We start from the raw sequence: 23230 nt of genomic DNA on the forward strand, positions 1-23230 counted from the left end.
GGAGAACAGCCTGAATAGTCAACATTAAATTTTAGTTTCTAAGTTCTTCACTGGACAATGTGGCTCGACTCTGTGGCAGCCTATCACATCGGAGCTGAGTTTTGAAGGACCAGTCCCATTGAATAGCACAGACTGACAGGTAGATAGCAATTCCCAAGTACACAAGCTGTACAAGTGAATGGAAGAGCAGAGCAAATAGTTGCTGACTGTGCCAGTTATTGTTCTTATTAATGTAATGAAGGGTGTGAAGGAAACTGATTTCTGGATGCAATAAAGAATGAGATTATGTCAATACACAGTGGGTATAGAATAACTTGCAAAATTCAGAAATACTGCCAGGTTAATAGATCCATAGGCAAAAATAGAAAAATCATGCCCACAAGAGTCACCTGTTTGGGAGAACGAGCATTTCATTAATGAAGTTAAACAGGACAGGGTAAGAGTGAAATATGTCAGTCCCAGTGAACTTCCAATCAAATTTAAATAGATGGTATCACATTGGTCAAAAAGTAAACTCCACTTGTTTGTTCAGAAATACTGAACCCCCTATTGCATATGCACAATGTATTCCAGTTAAGTAGGGAAAGAAGTAAATAAACATTCAGATTAAGTATTCATCCAATTATCTTACTATGTTTTAAACTTGCTGTCTGACTCTATGACTGTATGTAATTCATGTATCAATTCTGTTTGTCCAAGCTGGAGGAATTAGATAGCAGGCCAAGTGTCAGATTGAAACAAATATTGCAATTTAATTCATTTCCACAAAGTGAAAACAGAACACATCTCTTACAAAATGACTGAATGAATACTTTGTTTTCAAGTGGTCCAAAAGGAAATGAAATATTGACATGAAAAGGTACACATTCAGACAGATCCCTAGAGATTATTGGACACAGAATGAAAAAGCTCTCAAAGTGGTCTTGTTATAAACATGTGAACAATAAATTCAAAATGCACATTCAGAATATAACTTACAATCATAAACCCTACCATAGAATAGAAGTTGTGGAAATTGTCCAAACTGCTCTATACTGTCAGAGACTGACAATGGTATTAAAAAGTCTAATTTTCATTTAAGTACATAGAATTTCTCCAGTGCAGATAGAGGTCATTTGGCCTATCCCTCTACAACAACTCTCCAAAGCGAATCCCACCTAGGTGTAGACCCCACCCTATCCCCATAACTCCACGCTTACCATAGTTAACCCACTGACACTGCACATCCTTGAAGACTACAGGACAATTTACCATGTCTAATCCAGCAAACCTGCACATGTTTGGACCATACAGAGAAACAAGAGCACCCAGAGGAAACCCATGGAGACACGGTCAGAATGTGCAAACTGCACACAGATAATGAAGCATGGTTGGAATTGAATCTGTTTCCCTGGCACCACTGTACCACCATGCCATCCTGATATGGATGGCAATCGATGAAATCTTATTCATGTTGAGGAACAGAGATTTGAAGTAAAAAGAGCTCCTGCAGTTTCTGCAAGTGTCATGTTAAACAGAGACAAATATATAAGTACACTCACTCATTCACAGAGCACAAACTGACAGGTAAAGATACTTTCAGGTACAGATGCACTCATCCATTCATTTAGTTGAAACTGTCAGGGATAGACTGATGATTGCACAAACACATTCACATTGCAGAAACAGACAGGTACATTTTGATAATACATTCTCATATTCCCAGAGAAAAATCTGACCGGTATATATTGATAACTACATTCTTACGCTCACCTAGAACCTAATGAGGCAGATTAATAAGTGACATTGCATTGACGCAGCAAAAGCTGACAGGTAGAGACTGATAAAGACACTCTTATTCACACAGCAGAATCTGACATGGACAGATAGATAATTGGACCATCATCTTCACATCACAGAAACTGACAGGGAGAGATAGATAACTAGACAGTCATATTCAAATTGGAGAGATCAATAACTACACTTCCATATTCACAGATCGGAAACTGACAGGTACAGATGGATAGGTGAAAGTGAGGACCGCAGATGCTGGAGATTAGAGTCAGGAGTGTGGTACTGGAAAAGCACAGCAGGTCAGGAAGCATCCAAGGAACAGAAGAATTGAGGTTTTGGCTAAAAGCCCTTCATCAGTACAGATGGATAACGATACCATACATTCGCATAGCAGAAACTGACGGAAAGATTGACAACCACACTCATACATTCACGCCGCAGAAAGCAAAAGGTACATTTCAATACAGACCCCCACATGTTCACTTGGCAGAAAGTGGCAGGTAGATATTGATAACAATGTTCAAATTTTAACAATACTGAAACTGACATGGACAGATTGATAATTAAAAAATCACATTCACAGAGCAAAAACTGTCCATATTCACATAGCAGAAACCAACAGGTCATAACTTCACTCAAGTATGCATATATGAGAATCTTACCGAATATGCGAGTAGAGGTATTACTGGAAACCAACACGTACAGGCAGATAACTTTACTCAAGTATGCACATCGCAAAAACTGACAGGGAGAGAGTGACAACTGTACTCACATATTCACATTGCAGAATCTGCAATTTGCAGATTGATATATAGGCTCTCATTGTAAGTATAAAATGTTTGGGCATATTCTCACTGGAGATCTCACCCCTGCTATTGGGGTGGCACAGTGGCTCAGTGTTTAGCACTGCTGCCTCACAGCACCAGGGTCCCAGGTTCAATTCCAGCCTTGGGTGACTGCCTGTGTGCAGAAGCTGATATTTATAGGGTATGGGAGTGGAGGGTAGTGAGTCCTACCTGAGTCTGTCCAAAGTGGTGTCTGGTACATTCAAAATTGTAGGTACTACATGAAACACATTCCTATGTCAAAGGGTGACACCTTCAGAGTAAAATAAGTTACACTTCCGAAGGTTTGAGTTTCAGTCCAGTAACATACTGATATGTAAAGACTCTGAAATAGGGTTTACAAAAGTGCTTTACATCCCAGAAACAGACAGGCACAGATTGGTGTTGTGAGTGTGGTGCTGGAAAAGTACAGCAGGTCAGGCAGCATCCGAGGAGCAGGAAAATCCATGTATTGGGCACAAGCCCTTCATCTAGACGTTTCAGGCATAAGCCTTCTGATCCTCAGCATCTGCAGAACTCACCTCTCTTAGGGGCACAGATTGCTGGAATATTTAAGTGGCTGGCAAATAGCGTAACATTTTACCACTGACATCAGTGTTTGATGGATACAGAATAAAACCTGTCTTGAAGTAACACTAATTGACTATTACATAGGGGACCAGAGTCTGAATGGACAGATGCTGAGTTAATACAAAACATGTAAATAAGGACACAACAGATACAACGTTAAAGTGACACATATATAGCATGCTAACAGTTGCTGGTTAACATGCATTTGCATAACACTGAGAAATGCTATAAATCCCTATATGAAGCTGCACAACGCCTGAGCAGTTATCGATAGGTCTCTGGGCCCACAGTTATCAATCCAGTTCTCAAAAATATATTAATCCCACATTCAAGACGTGACTTAACTCTTGACTCAAGAAAAGTATGACATAGAAACTTTTTCTTTCCATTTCTCTTTAACTCTGTACAATTGAGAATGAGTTGCATCGACCCCAAGCGTAGAAAATACTCACGGTCAGGTTCCAGCGGATTGTGTAACTTGACAACAAATGTTATCACAATTTCAAATGGATGAGTTTTTTTTCATACAGTGAAAAAAAAGTTGTGTGTTAATTCAGAATTCAGAGGAAACTGAGTGACAGACAGAGCAGGGCGATGTCTTTGATCATCCAGCTCCGCCTCCACTCACTCCAGCCCAACTGTATCTGGGACTGAACCTTTTCTCCCCAAAGCTGACTGTTCCTGAGTAGAGGATCGCATGCATGAGGGCCTACCCCAGCGCTGCCATTGAGAAGCATTTACTCAGTGAATGCAAGAAATTTGTTTGAAAAAAAAAACGCAATGGAGAGATCAGCGCCCAGGGAAGCAAGGGAACAGCAGGCTCCTTCCAGCAGCACATCGGGATGCGAGCCTGGGACACAGAGGGGGCTCCGAGACCGGGATTGATTCGGGGTGAGTTCAGGGAGAACCGGGGGCTGTTTGTAAGAGGCCGAGCGGAGCAGGAACTGGTCCCGGAACTTGGAGTGAGCGGGCTGGGGGGATGAGAGAGGCCTTTCTCGGACTGAGGGAGGCAGAGCGGGACGAAGCTCATGTGGGACTTTCTTGAGGTTTGCAATCCTCTGAATCCTGTTTTCATTTTGTTTCCCGCTCTTTCTTGAGGTTGTGTGGATCAACTGTAGGAGTGTGATACTCTTGTAAAAGGACATACATTGGGGTCTTGGTAAAAACATTAGAAATAGCACTGTTTTTCCTCTTTTCAACAAGAAGTTGGGGAGTTGGATATTGAACTGTAAGCATCCTGGTGGTTGAGTAGTCCCATTCATGGTGCTGGGTAGTTGTTGTTCAGTTTCTGGATCTCACTCAATTGGTATCAAGTTAAAAATCACACAGCACCAGGTTATAGTCCAACAGTTTTTTTTTGGAAGCACCTGATGTGTGATGTTTAACAGTGTGCACCCCAGTCCAACACCAGTATCTCCAAATCAATTGGTATCAAATCACATGAAAAACAAACAAAATCTCCAGACAAGGAGCAGCTTAGGGCAAAAATGGAATCAAATCCGTGGTTCTGGTTAAGTTGTTGTCTTTAAAGAAAAAAAACAACAAACATCCTAATGAAGGTGCAATGAATGTGACAATCATCAGTTCAATATTGCCAGACTAGCCTCATGCTGATTTACAGATGGTGTCTCTGTCTTCCTCCAGACGAACACCTGAGGGACTAAGACACTGTCATACTTCCTCGGTTCAAAGCAAAGTGTAACCAGCAAACTCTGCTCACTGACAGGGCAAGAATTACCGAAGAGTTGTCGAGTCATAGAGACATATAGCATGGAAACAGACCCTTCGGTCCAACTTGTCCATGCCATCCAGATATCCTAACCTAATCTAGTCCCACTTGCCAGCATTTAGCCCATCTCTCTCTAAACCCTTTCTATTCATATTGTTAAAGTTGAGACCGCCCAGGGAATCCCTTATGGACTCCGACTTATTAGTCTCTTTTGGTTCATCATGGAGATCTGACAAACAGTTTAATTTTAGCCTTCCCCTTTATTTACCAATAGCATCACTGTTATAATGTAACATTGACACCTAAGGGCCAGGTTAGCTAAGGTTCTACAACCTTAGAAGAATAGGATACCAACTCTTCCTTTAAGAGCCCTCGCAGGTTACTCCACTCTTCTGTCACAAACAGGCTTCCTGTTTACAAAGTTTTACAAAAAACACTGCATGTTCTTAATTAGACAGACAGTGGGAAGGCAGTAATTCGTAAGGAAGAAAGGTTAATTAACAGGTCTGTGTGCACTTAACTAATCACTCCCATAGGCCCTTAGCCATCCATCAGGTGGGAAAAACAGATCCAGCCAAGTCAGGCACCTGTTGGTGAGGTAAGTCCTTATCATAAAGAGGTATCAGTCTAAACTAAGTGGGAGAGGTTATAAGGTAACCTTGCACATGTCAGAGATCATTATTTGTCAAAAAGGCTTCTTAGTGAGGAGGGTAAGCTTTGACCATAAAATGGCTTCCTGACAGATTGTGTCGGAATATTTTTTAAGCTGGGAGGAGACTCCTGCTTTTTACCTTAAACACAGCATCATTCTGGATCTGGGGCTGAAATGTTACCATAAGGTTGAATTTTAGTCTCAAATTAAACATGCTTTCTTTTCAGGGTTGTGATTCAAATTCAAAGAAGACATAAGATCTGATGAGTTAGAATTGACAGTGAAGCAGTTACGGTCTGTAAGAACACTAAGTAAGTTAAAGCTTCATCAATATTACATTTTACAGAGTTTGCATTTCATAATCAGCAATGGCTACTCAATCATCATTAAGTCCAAAATGCAAATAACTTCAAAACATTCATATCACACACACACACACACACACACACACACACACACACACACACACACACACACACACACACACAAAATAAGATTCCTTTATAACTAATAGGACCCAACCGTTTATTACAAGGTTTTTGGCATGCTATTGAGATGATATAAAGTTTCCGAGATCACATACACTGTCTCATTAATTTCACAAGTTAACAACTGTGAAATGTTATCACTGTGTCCTTTTTACACAGATTCATTGATGTTGAGGCAAATATTCTTAATTGCTTTAGAGCATCCTGTTATCACTTGGTGAGAACAGATGTTTTTAATCTTCTGCACATCCTAGGTTCCCCCTTTTGTGGCCTGATACCCCCCCTGCCTGCCCTGTTTATTTTCTTGTGCTCTACAATTCAACATTACAATAGTCTAAGTATTTAAGGACAAGTTTTAAGGCTTTCTCATTATACCCACCTTTTAAATGTTATAATTGTACCAGGCTCCACCACTTCTCCATGTGCCTTATGATTTTATAAACTTCTATAAGGTCACTCTCCAGGGAAAACAGTTCCAGCCTGTTCAGCCTCTGTCTATAGCTCAAATCCTCCAACCAGGATGAAGCATATTTACGTGGAGTTTCTGTGACAGACAAGGACAGACTTAATCATTTACTAAACAGTTGTCACATACAGAAATGACAATTAAATAATGTGAATTTCAAACAGATAATTTACACAAGTTGCTAATGCGCTACACGCAACACGTCCTTTCTATAACCCACAGGCAATACGACTTGATAAACTTCTGCCCATTTCTCATCTGCCTGAATGTGAGGTTCTCCATTTCTCAACTGTCTGATCAAACAGGGTCTCTGCTAATTTCCCTTCAACTTTCTTATCTGTACTCTTTGATCTTTCCTGTTTCAACTGATGACTTTGTGACCTTGTTACCACACAGTCAGGAAACATCCCAGGATATGTGTCCTGCAATAGTTCAGTTGCCTAAATTTCCATTGGCTTTTCAACCACAGTTGGCAGCACTCCTACCGGTGAATTAGCAACATCATTAGCAATGATAAATTATATTCCTGGAGCTGAAAGTTTGTTCAGTACTCTTACTTTGACTTCTCCCCTCTCACTAGATACTCTCACCTCACTTCTTGCAACTGAGTATTTCTTATTTCAATGTGAATTCCCGTTACTCTTACCTTTTCTGGCAATAGTCCTTCAGAGGTACATATATTCTCATCTTTTAGCATCACAGATTGAGAGGATCCTTGTATCTCTGAAAATTGTTACCTCTTTACTTGCTGCTCCTGGCCTATGAAGGCCTATTTGCCTTCACGGTGTATGGTTGAAGAAGATCTGGCACTTCCTCCATAAACAACCTCCGACCAGCTTGTACATTCTGGTGCAGCTTTCTAGTCTGCACAGTGCTCTCTGTTACCACTCCAACAAAATTCACTGTCTTATTTTGTTTTCCTACATCTGGCTTGCAATGCTTTTCCTAATCCACTAACACTGATTTCACGTGGCCTACTTTATTGAAGACACCAGAGATTTTTCACTTCTCTTTCCCCTTCGAGGGTTTCCTTTTTACCCTGTAGTAAATAATCCTTTTGATCTTCACAGAGATCTAATTTTTCCTTTCCACACGAGAATTTCTGTTATCCACAATTATTATCCCTCATGGATTGAAATTGATTTTGTCAGCCCAATTTTGATTTATTGATCAACTCAATCATCAGCCATTTCTGATGCCATCTTGCTGTTTTAACTCTCTACTCTTCTACATTAGTGCTTATTAATTCAGGAAGCAAATTTTTGAACTCCTGTCTAAGTGCCAATTTCCAACGTTCAAACTCCCTCTTTTTTTCCTTTCCCCTCACTCTTTTTCCTCTCTCATCTCCCTCTCTTCTGCTTTTAATCATAATTCAAACTGTTTTGTTTCTGTTGCCCTTGACTTTTGCCTCTAACTCGAGTTGCTTCATTTTCAATTGAATGTTAGCCATCCTGAAAGATTCTGATGGCATTTCCAGCAAATTTAAATGTTGAGCTATGACTGTCATTATCGCCCTTTTCCTCGTGGACGGAGGCAGGTCAAGCTCCAGCTGGTCTGTTAATTCCAGCAGCTTGGCCTTTAATCACTTTTTGCAAAATTCTGAAGTCACTTCTTCCACCCCCAGAAAACACTTGATGACTCAAAGAGCCATTTCTATCCCAAACACTGTTTCCTGATGAAGGGCTGATGCCCAAAACATTGATTCTCCTACTCCCCAGATGCTGCCTGACCTGCTGTGCTTTTCCAGTACCACACTCTCCTCTCTGATCTCCAGCATCTGCCATCTTCACTTTATTCAAGCACTGTTTAAACCAATTGAATTCAACACCCGGAACAAAAGACGCTCAGACTTACCACTTGCTGTCTTTGAGTCCAACAACCTGAATCCCAAATCAGAACTGCAGAATAAATTCTGCAAACAGCCCCCAATCTGTTGTGGAAAAGGCCAGACCCCTCCAAACATTTCAAGAAAGTAACCTGGACTCTTACTTTGTTAGTTGTTTTTAAGCGAGTATAACGAAGATATTCCAGGAGGGATGCAGCTGGTCAAACTAGTAGTTTTAGACAAAGCAGTTTGATTTACAAATTCACTGAATGATACACAAACAAAAGAGAACAGAATACTAAATAACTTAAAAATCTGAAAACCCAACAGATTATATCAATTTAATGATGGTGGGCCCTACATTTACAACAATCCCCATAAATATCCCTTGGCACAAAAGGTAAAATCAAACAACAGGGTCTTACAGGAGAGATGTAAGAGAGAGAGTATCATCATGGACCTGCTTCTTTGTGTTCAGCAGCTTTTTCAACTGCCTGACTGCTTTCAGTCAATAGCCAGACAGTCAAAAACCAAATCAAACCACAGAAAAGCTGAGCTGGGAAAACTGGGACACTTTCATTGTACAAATGTTCTTCTTAAAAATGTTGAAGCCTTTTGCCTGAGGCATTACCTGTTAGCTATAATCAAAATAGCCCTTCCCATCAACTCCAACTTTTCAGAGCCTGTGTCTTTTACAAGCTTGTTAAAGGAGCAGCACATCACAGCAGACTGGTCGAAGAATTAAAAATCCATGGCACACAGGTTAATGTGTTGAATTGGATCCAAAGTTGGCTCAGTCACAGGAAAGAAAGGATAATGGTCGTTGGCGGACATTGTGAATGGAAAGCTGTTACAAGTGATGCTCTGCATGGCTCAGTGTTGGGACCTGAGCTGTTTGTTTTATACGTTAATGATTTGGAGTTGAATATGGTGGGCAAATTTGTGAAATTTGCAGATGACACAAAAATTGGCCGTGTAGTGGATAGTGTAGAGGATAGCTGTAAGCTACAGAACTATATAGATGGTTTGGTGGAGTGGGCAGAAAAGTGGCAGATGGAGTTCAGCTCTGATAAGTGTCAGGGAATGCATTTTGGGAAGTCAGATGGTAAATGGGAATAGACAATAAATGGGAATATACTGAGAGGGGCAGGTGAAGTGAGAGATCTTAGTGTGTAAATGAATGGGTCCCTAAAGATAGATGAGGTTGTCAAGAAGGCACATGGAATGCTCTCCTTCATTGGCAGAGGGTTGAATGCAAAAATAGGGAAATAACAATGAAACTGGTGGCTACAACAGGAATATTGTGTGCAGTCGGGTCGCCATGTTACAGGAAGGACGTCATTGCTGTGGAGAGAGTGCAGAGGAGATTTACTAGAATGTTGTCAGGGATGGTGAATTGTAGCTATTAGGAGAAGTTGGGGTTGTATTCCTTGGAATAGAGGTGCCATGATTAAGGAATACAGGGCGATTCCCCCCATTCGTGGGTCTGGTTATCGCGGTTTACCGTGGTCCGAGTATATAAAAGGGAATGTTCCAGAACCAGGGACCAGGAGGCTGCCGGGAAGTCATATTTCCCATTTAATTTAATGGTTTTGCGTTTACACTGTAGGTTCTGGAACATATCCTCCACGGCTACGGCGGGGGGGGGGGGGTCTACAGTACTAAATAATGAGCAACCCGATGAAGGAGCAGCACTCTGAAAGCGTGCACTTCCTTTTAAACCTGTTGAACTATAACCTGGTGTTGTGTGATTTTTAACTAACTAGTGACATTAGAGGGAGACATTAGACAGGAGGAACCTGTTTACTTTGGCAGAGAGTTCAAAAGTCAGGGATCACGGATTTAAGCTCAGTGGTTTTAGGATTAGATGATATGAGGAATTTTTTTTATTATGCAGAGAGTAATGGGGTATCTGTAATTTGCTGCCTGATTTGGTGGTGCAGGAGAGACCTTACATTTTTTTAAACAAAAGTTCTCTGGAACTGCACCTCAAGTGTTGTAAACTGCAAGGTTACAGGCTGTGGCAGGATGGTGGGATGAGAAAGGGCACCTGAGTGCGTTGGCATGGACAAGATGAGCTGAATGCCCGCACCCCCCCCCCCCCCCCGATGCCGTATTATTTTTATGATTCTCTAGTTATCAATGAGACCAGTCAATGCTGTGTGAATATGTAAATAATATTTACCATATACCGAAAGTTACAGTTTGATAACTACACCCACACATTCACCAAACAGGAACTGACAGACATAGATCAATAACTAAACTCACACATCCACATACCCACTTGTATCAGATGGCCCCATTCATGGAGCTGTATGGTTGTTGTTTAGTTTCCAAATCTCACTCAACTGGCATTAGAATTTTAAGAAAAAATCGACAAGGAGCAGCTCAAAGCAGGAGTGGAATCAGACCTTTGGTTCTGTTTAAATTTCTGGCTTTAAACAAAAAACCATAATGATCATTAACTGAATGTTACATTGATGTTGCCAATCACAGCTGATGTTGATTTACAGGAGGTATCTCTTCTGTCTTCCTCCAGGCAAGTACTCAAAAGGACCAAGACAATGTAATATTCCCTCGGTACAGAGCCAAGTGTGACCAGCTGCTTCGAACAAACAGCAGGTATGTTACTGCTGTCAGAGCAAAGAACATCCTTTCCACAGTCAGAGTGGATACAGTCAGACTCACATTGAGCTCCGTTTCCAGAGAGATATGTTCAAACCAAGAGTCAGTTGCCACTAAGGAAATAGAATTTTATAATTTTTAATCTATATTATCAATGCTTGCTACCCAGTTCTTACCAATTTGAATGAATCCGCATCTGAAATATACACTGAACTGAACCAGTACAGCACAGCTTCTTCAGTGTATGATGTTATGCTGAACTTGACGCCAAATGCAATTAATCCCTTCTGCCTGCCCTCGGTCCATATCCCTCCATTTCTTGCATGTTAATTTGCTTATTTTTAAGTCCCTTCAATACCTTTATTGTATCTGCCTCCATCACCACCCCTGGCAGTGCATTCCACTCCTAAAAGTCTTTACATTAAAAGAAACTGCACCGTAGGTATCCTTGAACTTTCACCTTATATTCATGCCCCTTAGTTTTAGACATTTCAACTTTTAGAGAAAGATTCTGACCATCAACCTTAACCATGCACCTCAATTTTATAGTTTTCTGGATATAGGTTTACTGGCTGAACTGGAAGGTTTGTTTTCAGACGTTTCATTGCCATACTAGGTAACATGATCAGTGAGCCTCCAGATGAAGCACTGGTGGTATGGCCCGCTTTCTATTTATGTGTTTAAGTTTCCTTGGTTTGTGATGGAATTTTCTGTGGTGATGTCATTTCCTGTTCATTTTCTCTGGAGGTGGTAAATTGGATCCAGGTCAATGTGTTTTTTGATGGAGTTCCGGTTGGGATACCATGCTTCTGGGAATTCTCATGCGTGTCTCTGTTTGGCCTTTCCTAGGATGGATGTGTTGTCCCAGTTGAAGTGGTATCCTTCCTCATCTGTGTGAAAGGATACTAGTGAGAGTGGGTCATGTCTTTTTGTGGCTAGTTGATGTTCATGTGTCCTGGTGGCTAGTTTTCTGCCTGTTTATTCAATGTAGTGGACGCATAAATACAAAGCGGGCCATACCACCAGTGCTTCATCCGGAGGATCATTGATAATTGTACCTACTATGGTGACAAAACATCCAGGTCAGCAAGAAAACCTAGATTCAGAACCTCAACCTGAGCTACAACTCTTCTCAAACTTTTATAGACTTCTATTAAGTCTGCCCTCAGTCTCTGCTGCTCAGAAGAAAACTACCCAGTTTTTCTAGCTTCTCTTTATAGCTCACACCTGCTAGACAACATTCTGGCAAACCTCTTGTGCACCCTCTCTAAATCTTCCACTTCCTTCCTGTAATGTGGCAACCACAATTGAAAAATCACACAACACCAGATTATAGTCCAGCAGGTTCATTTGGAAGTACTAGCTTTCACAGCACTGCTCTTTCATCAGGTAGCTGTGAAACAGGATCATGAGACACAGGATTTATCGCAAAAGATTATAGTGTCATGCAACTGAAATTATATTTTGAAGAAACCTAGATTGCTGTTCAGTGTTTCATCTTTTAGAATGGGTTGCAGGTTTCAGTTCATTAATATATACATCCCAGAACTTCTTTTAAGTCACATTCTCAAGATAACTTCAGGTTTTATTTTAAAAAAGTGAGGTTAGAGTCTGCCTGTATCCCAATCTTGAGTCAGACTCGTTCTATTGCAAAAGTCGGAATTTATAAAATATTACATGGATTGACTGCCTGCAGATTGTACTCTTTTTGAGCAAAATAGAATTATATTTGCAGATACATTCTTCAAATGCAAATTTACCTCCAGAGACTTGCATGTGTGTGCATGCGTACGTGTGTGTGTGAGAGAGAGAGAGAGGGAGAGCATTTGAGTGTGAGTACACATGCGAATGTCTGTGTGTATGCTTGGTAAAGTGTGTGTATGAGTGTGATAGAGTATAAGCTTGTGAGAGGGTGTGTGCATGGGTGTAAGTGTGGGGGTGCATGTATGTGTGTATGAGGGAAATCGTGTGTATGAGGGAAATCGTGTGGATGAGAGAGGGTCTGCATGAGTGTGTGTGTGAGAGTGTGTAGTGTGACAGGAACCCAAGGTCCCGATTGAGGTTGTCCTCACAGGTTCTGAACTTTATTAAGGATTACAATCGAGGTGAACAAATGGACAATGCTGTTAGTTTGAACAACCATATGTGAGGTAGATAGTGAGCACATTGAAGGAAACATTTCAGCTCTCAATTTTGTCACAATAATGGCCCAAGATCCTTCTGTATGTCAATGTTGTTCAGAGTCCAGCCATTAACTGTATACTTTTCCTTAACATTTAATCTCCCGAAGTCCAGCATCTTACACCTTGCCGGATTAAACTCAATCTGTCAATTCTCCACCCAAATCTGCAAGTGATCTATATCCTGCTGTATCCCTTGATAAAATTCTCCACTGCCCACATGTCCACCAATCTTTATATTGTCTGCATTTAGTAACAATAAATGTAATGTTACAATCAAGGCGAACAAATAGCTGATGCGATTACTTTGAGCAACTATATATGGAGTACAAATTGAATTGAAGGATACGTTTCAGCTATCCTTAACTGTGAAGGACACTTTTGTCACTTACACAGACACAGCAATCAAATAATATGAATTCCAAATGCACAATCTGTGTCAAAGCTTTACGTAGAATGATTAATGTGTAGGTACGTAACCATATGTTTCCACCCACCACTCCCTCCCCAACACACACAGAGTCTCTATCTCGATCTCTCTCTCACTCACTCGTTCTCTGACTTATGATGAGTTTCAAAAACATACACCATCCTGACACACAGTACAATGTCTAACAGCCATGCAGTTCCATTGACATTGCAAGTAACACAGAATGTTACGTTCAAAATTATTTCTATCCACAGATCCTTTGTCAGAGAGGCATATAGCACAGAATCAGGCCCTTTGAAACTTTTGAGTCTGCACTGATCAGAAACAACCAGCTAACAATTTTCATCCTGATCAGCCAGCATCCATTTGCATAAATGGATCATGGTAGCAGAGGAGCTTATCATCCTCATCTTTATCACAACATCATTCTGCATTTCTTCATTTTGCAGCAGAAGACTTTGTTTTGTCTGTTTCAGTCTATCCAGAAACTTTTTTTTTGGATAATTATGTACTTCTTTCAAAAATTGTTGCAATTTTCTACAGAGCTCTGCATTCCTCTTCCCCCTCCCTGGGATGTCTCACCAAAAAAGCATGAGGTTTGGCTGCAATTTTCACAATGCATTAATGGAATCTAATAGCCACCCTTCAAAGCAGTGGAGAAAAGGGGGAAAATAAGCCAAAATTGGTAGGTTTGTAGAATTGCACATTTTATTTTCAAGCAGAGTTGAACGGTGTTGATTATTCCATAAACTGAATTTGACAGTGTAAATATATGGCTTACTGCCACTGTAAATATACTCAGCATTCGGAAGCCTTTGGGGATGCTCCATTATGTGCGCGCACATCAAGGTCACGTGGTGCTTTGCTCCGTTCCAAAACAAGGTCACGTGATGCACTGTTTCACGTACCGGAGGCATGCAAGGAGGTCACGTGGTCTTCCGTTTCGTGGGCAAAATGGGGTCACGTGGTACTCCGTTTCACGCGCAAAACAAGGTCACGTGGGGTCGAACATCCAGGAACGCAAGGAGGCGGAGAATAGATTCACACTAACAATCAGTCAGAAGATAATCCCACCTCAGTGATTGCATGATGTTTTTTACTATATAAAAAGACTGGGTCAGGGACAAGGGTGTGGTATTTTTCTGAACTGACACACTGTATAGTTTGTCAGGGATGGAAAGGTCTAGATCCAGAGCTCTGTGTGCTTTTTCCACTTCCTGCTAAAATAAACTTAAAAGTGTGAGAACGAATATCTTCTCCTATTGCTTCATTTAAAGAACACACAGGACTTGGCTCACACATAGAAGGAAGTAAGTTAGTAGATTGAGCTAAAGTCAGACAATAGTTTACATATTCTGCACTGCATGACAAAAAAAATACAAGCCCTTTTCTATTCCTCCTCCCTACTATAGAGCAACATAAGACTAATGTGCTAATGGTGCCTCATCAGCAGGGTTACGTCCTGTTTGCATCAAAATAAAGAAGTGAATTAGCCAATTGTCTTTTCCCTGCAAGGTTAGTCAGTTCCAATACAGTTGAATTGTTTGTCACAAAGTTGCAAATGGATTCAGTTTACTCTGATTGTTACTTCACCAGTATTCATAAAAGAACATCACTATGCACTGAAACAAAAATTGATGGCTTTCTGAGACCAACATTTTATATAATTACTCTCTATTAGATTCCACACTATACAAGATACAAAAAGGTCCATTGTGTTTCCTACCTTGACGCTGACGAACAGCACAGAATCCTTTCTGTTGCAGTGTGTTACACTTTCACTTGCACATGATTCCTACAGGCACTAACAATTAAAGAACTTCGGCTGTTTCCCATTCACTACAGGGGACATGGACTGAGATACAGACTGGCAGCACAAGAGCACACTCACTCTCACTCAGCCACTGGATGCTGAAAGGAGAAGAATAAAATTTGGCCTCAATTATTTCCAGACTTGAATTGACTCTCAACATCACTTATTACAGCTGAGGATAGACAGTGCCCAGCAGCACCTGATAAAGTCTACTATACATGCACTCACACACAATGTAAAAATAAACAGACTGAAATGCAATACAATTAAGCATCATCAAAAAGAGTTTATTTACAGAGTTTGTGCTACATTCAGACAAAACCACAACTAAACATAGGTGAATGAGATCCAGTAAATCTCCAATGACCCCTCTCCAGAGCTTGAGGATCCTTCCTTAAGTAAATTGCCCAGAACTGAACACAAATGTGATCTGACCAACCAAGGACTACAGTTATTAAAAGTCAGCTGTCTACAGAACTGATGTCAAATTGTCCTTTCCATAAAGACACTAACAATGTGTGGATGAAATTTACATTCCCAATTACTGCAGAACTGATGCATAAAAGAATGTCCCAGTACAGGCACAATGGGCTGAATGGTCTGCTTCTGTGCTGTACCATATCAGTGATTCTGATATTGGTGAGAAAGGCTGTTGTGTTGTGTATTATATAAAAATATCATTCACATATTGACATAGGAGAAAATGACAAATACAGATTAATATCAACATTCTCAAATCACAGCAGGGACAGACCAGTAAATACACTCACAGATTCACATAAGAAACAGACAAATACAGGTCAACATTGACGGTCTCAATTCACAGAGCAGGAGCAGACTGTAAATATATTCACATAGGGGAAACGGAAGGTAGAATTGATATTTACATATACATAGAAGAAACTGACACGTACACATTGATAACTACATTGGTTCGATAAATGATTCGGAGTTGGGTGTTGAGGACATAATCTCTAAATTGCAGTTGACACTAACCCAGGGAAAGAAGTGAATTGTGAGGATGATGCTGAGTGACTTCACTGGGAGATTGACAAGTTGGCCAAATGGGTAGAAATCTGGCAGATGAATTCCAATGCAGACAAATGAAATGAAATGCATTTTGGTAACAGAAACACAGAGCAACAATGCAGGGTCAATGGTATATCTTTGAGGGGAGCACTGGAGCAAAGGGACCTCCGAGTTCACGTGTATCATTCTCTGAAGGTGGCCAGGCGAGCTGAAACCATTGTGAAGGTTTATAGGATCCTTGCGGTTATAAATAAAGGCATTGAGTATAAAACTGAGGAAGTGATGCTATACCTCGACAAATCATTGGTCAGACCACGTTTGTGTTCAGTTCTATTTAAGGAAGGATCTTCAAGCTCTGGAGAAGGTCCATTTGAGATTTACTGGAATGATAGCAGGAATGAAGGATTTTACATAATAGGAAGGATTAGTGACACCAAGCTTCTTCTCCTTGGAGCAGAGAAGATTAAGAGGAGGACCTTATAGAGGTATTCAAAATTATGAAGAATTATGACAGGGGAAAAAAGAATATTTTGTTACCATTACTTGGTATGTTAGTAACTAGGGGTCATAATTTCAACACTGTCAGTAAGAAAGCTAGGAGTGACATGAAGAAAAATGTCTTTGCTCAGAGTTGTTAGGATTTTGAATTGTGCAGCCGAGGATCGTAGTGGAGGAAGATTCCATGCGAGGTATGAAAATATAACTGCATGTGTATATTAAGTAATGAAGTTGGAGGGCAATGAAAATAGGGCTGGTGAATGATCCTGACTTGAATTATTTCCAGCTCACCACAATTTAAGTAAACGATGTGCAGAGTACATTAAACTCATTGTCTAGTCTGCCTCGACCCATTCACCAGGACATCAAATGGATGCTCAAGTTAGGAAAGGACACCATAAAATCTCAAATCTCTGCCATCAACAGTTAGATTGTGCTACAGTGATATAAATTGACCCACCGAGAGTTCTGGGAAAGACCACTATTCAGATAGTTTCTCAAAACAAGTCCATTATTGGAACTGACATCTTGCTGAGTGAATAGAGACAAAGTCTAGTCAAGTTGCAGAAACGTGACATTGCTATGCCTTGACCTCCTCATTTACTGGAAGATAGATTTGTTGTTGGTCGATTTGTGAAGCTTCATAGGCTTTCTTCTGTGCTGTCTCACAATGTCCATGGAAGGATGGCATAAACGTTTCCCTCTTAGTCTTGACATAGTTCCTCATCCCCTCCTGTATCTGTGTGCGTCAGGGTGGCGTATGTGATGCAGGGTGGTTGCTGTTCTGCCTGGTCAGCCTAAAAACAGATCAACAAGAAACGGAGTAGGAGCAGGAGCAAAATTGGTGGCATTTTGGACAGAGGAAAAGGTTTTCTAAGAGGACAATGGAAATTTGATCAACTGGGCCAGTGGAATGGCAGATGAAGTTTAATTTAGATAAATGCGAGGTGTTGTATTTTGTTCAGGCAAACCAGGGCAGGACCTAAACTGTTAATAGTACAAGTCTGGGGACTGTTTCTGAACAAACAGACTTAGAGGTACAGGAAGACAGTTCCTTAAAATGTGGCATTGCAGCAGACACTGTGGTGAAGATGGCATTTGGCATGCTTCCCTTCATTGGTCAGCGCATTGACAACACGAGTTGGGGCATCATGTTGCAGCTGTACAGGATGTTGGTGAGGCCACTTTTAGAATACTGTGTACAGTTCTGGTCAACCTGCTGTAGAAAGGATGTTGTTAAGCTAGAAAGGTTACAGAAAAGATTTACAAAGATGTTACCAAGATTGCAGGGTTTGACTTATAAGGAGAAGCTTCATAAGCTGGGTAGCTTTTCTCCCCTGGAGCATTGGAGGCTGAGGCAGGTTATAAAATCACGAGGGGCACAGAAAAGGTAAATGGGTATGGTCTTTTACCAGGGTGGGGTGTCCAAAGCTAGTGGGCATAGGATTAAGGTGAGAGGGAAAGATTAAAACAGGACCGGACAGGCAAATTTATCCCACAGAAGGCAGTGTGTATATGGAATGAGCTGCCAGAGGAAGTGGTAGAGGCAGGTAAAATTACATTTAAAAGACATTTGGAAAGGTACATGGATAAGAAAGGTTTAGAGATATGGGCCAAATGCAGACAAGTGGGACTAGTTGTGTTTGGGAAACCTGGTCGGCATGGGCGAGTTGGGCTGAAGAGCCTGTTTCCGTGCTGTATGACTCGGTGAAAACAGATGAGAATAACAAACTTTGCCTGAAAGACAATCAGAGCACAGGAGGAGCTGTGAATATCTGGGGTCAATATACAGACCAATTTCTCTTGGCAAAGCACATGACTGGAACAAGCCTAAAACTGACCCTGACAAATGTTATTTCTTGGTACTCTGAACAGGATGTGGCCATCTCTGCCAAAGTGGGAAGTGAATACAATTCCTAAATATCCTTGAACTAATCGACTGGTTCAGCCAGAGCCAGCGAAGAGTTTGCAAAGGGTTAGGAGTGCAGAGAAGACCAGGTAAGGACGGCAGATTTCATTCCCTTAAGGACAATCACAGATAGGAACAGGAGAAGGCCATTCGGCCCCTCAAGCCTGCTCAGCTATTCAATCACATTGTGGCTGATGCCCCATTCCTCACGTTCACTTTCCTGCACTTAACACGTAACCCTCAATTCCCTGACTGATCTGGAATCTACCTACCCCAGGCTTAAACCTATTCACTGTCCCCACACACAGCTCTCTGTTGCAAGGAACTCCAAAGACACTCAACCCTCCGAGAGAAGAAATTCCTCCTCGCCTCAGTCTTCAATTTTGAACCAGATGGTTATTTGTTCCTGACAACTGTCATCATTAAAGTCTTAACTCCAGATCTGCTTTTGTTTAATATCTTACTCCAAGTCCACCACCTGTCACAGCAAGTTTCAAATTCACATCTGCAGGGCATACCCTGGGGAGCTGAAAACATAGGATTTTGTTTCCCCGTTATTTCAGAAACTCAAAGTGAATCTCACCAAAATTGAGATCAGAATAAATTGCCCCACACCACTGAGTTAAACATTGATGTCCCCAGAATCCATATAGTGTGCAAAGAGCATTCAGCCCATCTAGTCTGTCCCAAGCCAGTGAAGAGGATCCCACCCAGACCCCGACCGTACTCCTGTAACCCTGCATTAACCATGGCCAATCCCCCTAACCTGCACATCATAGAATCCTACAGCGTGGAAGCAGGCCTTTCAGCCCATCGGCCCATATGCTGACCCTCTGAATAACATCCCACCCTGACCCTCCATCCTCTCTAATCCCTGTAACCCTGCATTTACCTTGGCTAACGTTCCTAGCCTGCATAACCCTCACACTATGGGCAACGTAACATGGCCAATCCATCTAAACTGCATATCTTTGGACTGTGGGAGGAAACCAGAGCACCCGGAGAATACCCACGCAGAGAAGGGGAGAATATGCAAATTCCCAATAGACAGACAGACAGTCACCTGAGGCTGGAATTATTCCTGAGTCCCTGGCGCTGTGAGACAGCAATGCTAACCACTGAGCAACTGTACCACTCAATGTTTTTACCACTGGCCATGTAGGAGTTGGTTTGCTCAGTTGATTCTATAGTTGGCTTACAATGTATAGTCACGCTGACAGCATGCGGTTCAAGTGCTGCTCTGGTTGAGATTGTTGTGAATGATCATTCCCTGTGCCTTAGATGTGGTGACCCTCAGATTAAACCATAAACAGTTGTTGCTTTTTCTCTCTCTCTTTCTACCCCCCACACCTCTCTCCCTCTCTCTGTAATAAGACAATGGTGAACTTACATTAAGCACCTGCTAAAAGCATAACTTTGCTGATTAAAAATTAACTGCTATCTTCTTCACTGCAATATAACTTAGGTGCTTCCTTCCTGCTGCACCATGAGAGTGACCTGTAAATGAAAGAAAAGACATTTTACCAATGGTTCGCATAGAACATAGAAAAGTACAGTACAGAGCAGGCCCTTTGGCCCACAATGTTGTGCCAAGATTTGATCCTAATGTAAAATATAGTAACTTAACCTACGCACCCCTCAACTCACTGCTATCCATGTGCATGTCCAGCAGTTGCTGAAATGTCCCCAATGACTCTGCTTCCACCACCACAGCTGGCAACGCATTCCATGCATTCACAACTTTCTGTATAAAGAACCTACCTCTGGCATCTCCTTTATACCTTCCCCTAATATTTTCAAACTATGACTCCTCGTACCAGTCAATCCTGCCTTGGGGATGTCTCTGGTTATTGACTCTATCAATTCATCTCATTATTTTGTAGACCTCGATCACGTCTCCTCTCTTCCTCCTCTCTCTCTCTCTTGAGAGAGAGAGAGAGAGAGAGAGAGAGAGAGAAAAGTCCAAGCTTATTCAACCTTTCTGCATAAGGCAAGCCCTCCAATCTAGGCAGCATCCTGGTGAACCTTCTTTGCACCCTCTTCAAAGCCTCTGTATCTTTCCGATAGTAAGGCGACTAGAACTGGACACAATATTGCAAGGGTGGTCTCACCAGGGATTTGTAGAGCTGCAGCAAAACCTAGCGCCTCTTAAACTCCCCCCTACCATGGGAAACCCTATCAAGTGCCTTGCTGAAGTCCATATACACCACATCCACTGCTCGACTGTCATCAACCTGTCTGGACACCTCCTCAAAGAACTCAATAAGATTTGTGAGGTATGACCTGCCCCTCACAAAGCCATGCTGACTGTCTTTAATCACACTATGCTCTGCCAAATAGTCATAAATCCTATCCCTCAGAAGTCTTTCCAAAACTTTGCTGACCACAGACATAAGACTTGACTGGTCTGTAATTGCCAGGGATTTCTGTATTAAACTTCTTGAAAAGAGAAACAATATATGCTTCCTTCCAATCCTCCAGTACAACTCTCATGGAGACTGAGGAGGCAAATATCCTCGCCAGAGGCTTAGCACCCTCCTTTCTCACTTCCCGGAACAGCCGAGAGTAAATCTGGTCTGGCCCTGGGGACTTATCAATCTTAATGTTTTCCAAAGTTTCTAGCACATCAACTTCATCAATCTTGATCGGGTCAAGACTGTGTCCCAGCTCCTAAGTTTTCATTTACAACAAGTTCCCTTTCCTTGGTGAAAACCGAAGCAAAAAACTCATGTAGGGCTTCCCTAACTGCTCAGACTCCATGCACTCCGCTATCCCTGATCGGGCATACCTTCTCCCTGATCATTATCTTATTCATTACATATCAGTCAAATGCCTTTGGGTTCTCCCTAATCCTTCTTGCCAAGCCTTTTTCATGCCCCCTCCTGGTTCTCCTCAGTCTATTTCTGAGCTCCTTTCTAGCAAGCCTGTAATCCTCTAAAGCTGTGCTAGATCCTCGCTTCCTCCACCTTACGCAAGCTGTCTTCTTCCTATTGACGAGAAGTTCCTCTGTTCTCATCATCCAAGGTTCCTTAATCTTACCCCTTCTTACCAGTCTCAGAGGAACAAATTTGTGCATCACTCGCAACAACTGCTCCTTAAATAATCTCCACATGTCTGCTGTGCCCAGTCTGTACTTCCAAACTCCTGTCTGATAGTGCCATAATTTCCTTGTCCCCAATTGCATATCTTCCCTCGGTAACTACTCCGTTCACTTTCCAAGGCTATGCTAAATGTGAGGTAGTTGTGATCACTTTCACCAAAGTGCTCTCTCACCGCAAGATCTGACACCGGTCCTGGCTCATTGCTGAGCACCAAATCCAAAATGGCTGCCCGTCTTGTCGTCCTGTCCACATACTGAGTAAGGAAACCCTCCTGAATACACCTGACAAAAATGGCTCCATCCAAACCATCTGCACTTAGGAGGTTCTAGTCAATATTGGGAAAGTCGAAATCACCCATAACAATAACCCTGCTACTTTTGCATTTTTCCAGAATCTGCTTGCCTTTGAGATCTTAAATCCCTCTACTGCTATTAGGTGGTCTGTAGAAAACCCCCAATGCGGTGGTTGTTCCCTTGCTGTTCTTAACTTCCACCCATACTGACTCAGTAGAAAAACCTTCCTCAACAACATTCCTTTCTGTAGCTGTGATGCACTCTCTGATTAGCAATGCTACACCCCTTCCTCTTTTTCCACCCTCCCTGTTCTTTTTAAACGTTCTAAACCCTGAAACATCAAGCAATTCTTCCTGCCCCTGTGAAACCCACATCCCCATTATGACCACAACATTGTAGCCCCAAGTACTGATCCATGCTCTAAGTTCGTCACTCTTATTTCAGACACTCCTGGCATTAAAGTAGACACACTTTAACCGATCCCTTTGTTCCATCGCATGAGAAACCTTCCTGATAGATTCAATATATCCTGTCACTGTCCATTCTGCAACTGACCCCCTCTCAGACATGTGGATCTGATTCCCAACCCCCTGTCAAACCCTCCTGAATCACATGAGCAAATCTCCCACCCATCCTTCATGTACAGGTCCCACCTTCCCCAGAAGGTATCCCAATGGTCTAGGTATCTGAAGCCCTCCCTCCTGCTCCAGCCTCGCAGCCACATGCTAAGCTGCATTTGCTGACTGTTTCTTATCTCACTATCTTGTGGAATCTAAATGAATTGTGAGAGGATGCACAGGGAGATTTACCGGCAGATTGCCTTGGGGGCAGGAGAGTTTCAATGATTGAGAGAGGTTGGACAGACTGGGGTTTGCTGTCCTTACAGCAGAGTGGATTGAAAGAGAGGGATGTACTAAATGATGAGGGATGAAGATAGGTGAGGCAGGAAGAAACATTCCCCCCTTGACGGAGGTGGGGGGAGGGGTATAGATTGAAGGTAA

The 23230-nt window shown here is 41.8% G+C and overlaps 1 protein-coding gene across 12 annotated transcripts in view; it reads left to right on the plus strand.

Moving 5' to 3' along the window:
* LOC140470704 (histone H2A-like) overlaps window positions 1-23230 on the plus strand; it is a 149458-nt gene that overhangs the window by 115266 nt on the left and 10962 nt on the right. For 6 of the 12 annotated variants that reach the window (XR_011956625.1, XR_011956626.1, XR_011956623.1 and 3 more), the window contains 4 exons: window positions 5797-5880; window positions 10891-10973; window positions 13841-14271; window positions 18802-18924. Coding sequence is in view for 7 of the 12 variants with exons in the window: in XM_072566728.1 (XP_072422829.1) it covers window positions 5797-5833 (37 nt within the window). In the remaining 5 variants the exon portion in view is untranslated. The remainder of the gene's footprint in view (window positions 1-5796; window positions 5881-10890; window positions 10974-13840; window positions 14272-18801; window positions 18925-23230) is intronic. The other 6 variants (XM_072566727.1, XM_072566729.1, XM_072566726.1 and 3 more) reach the window with 5 other exon arrangements.

This window comes from Chiloscyllium punctatum, chromosome 52 (genome assembly GCF_047496795.1).
Source record: "Chiloscyllium punctatum isolate Juve2018m chromosome 52, sChiPun1.3, whole genome shotgun sequence".
NCBI classification, from domain to species: domain Eukaryota; kingdom Metazoa; phylum Chordata; class Chondrichthyes; order Orectolobiformes; family Hemiscylliidae; genus Chiloscyllium; species Chiloscyllium punctatum.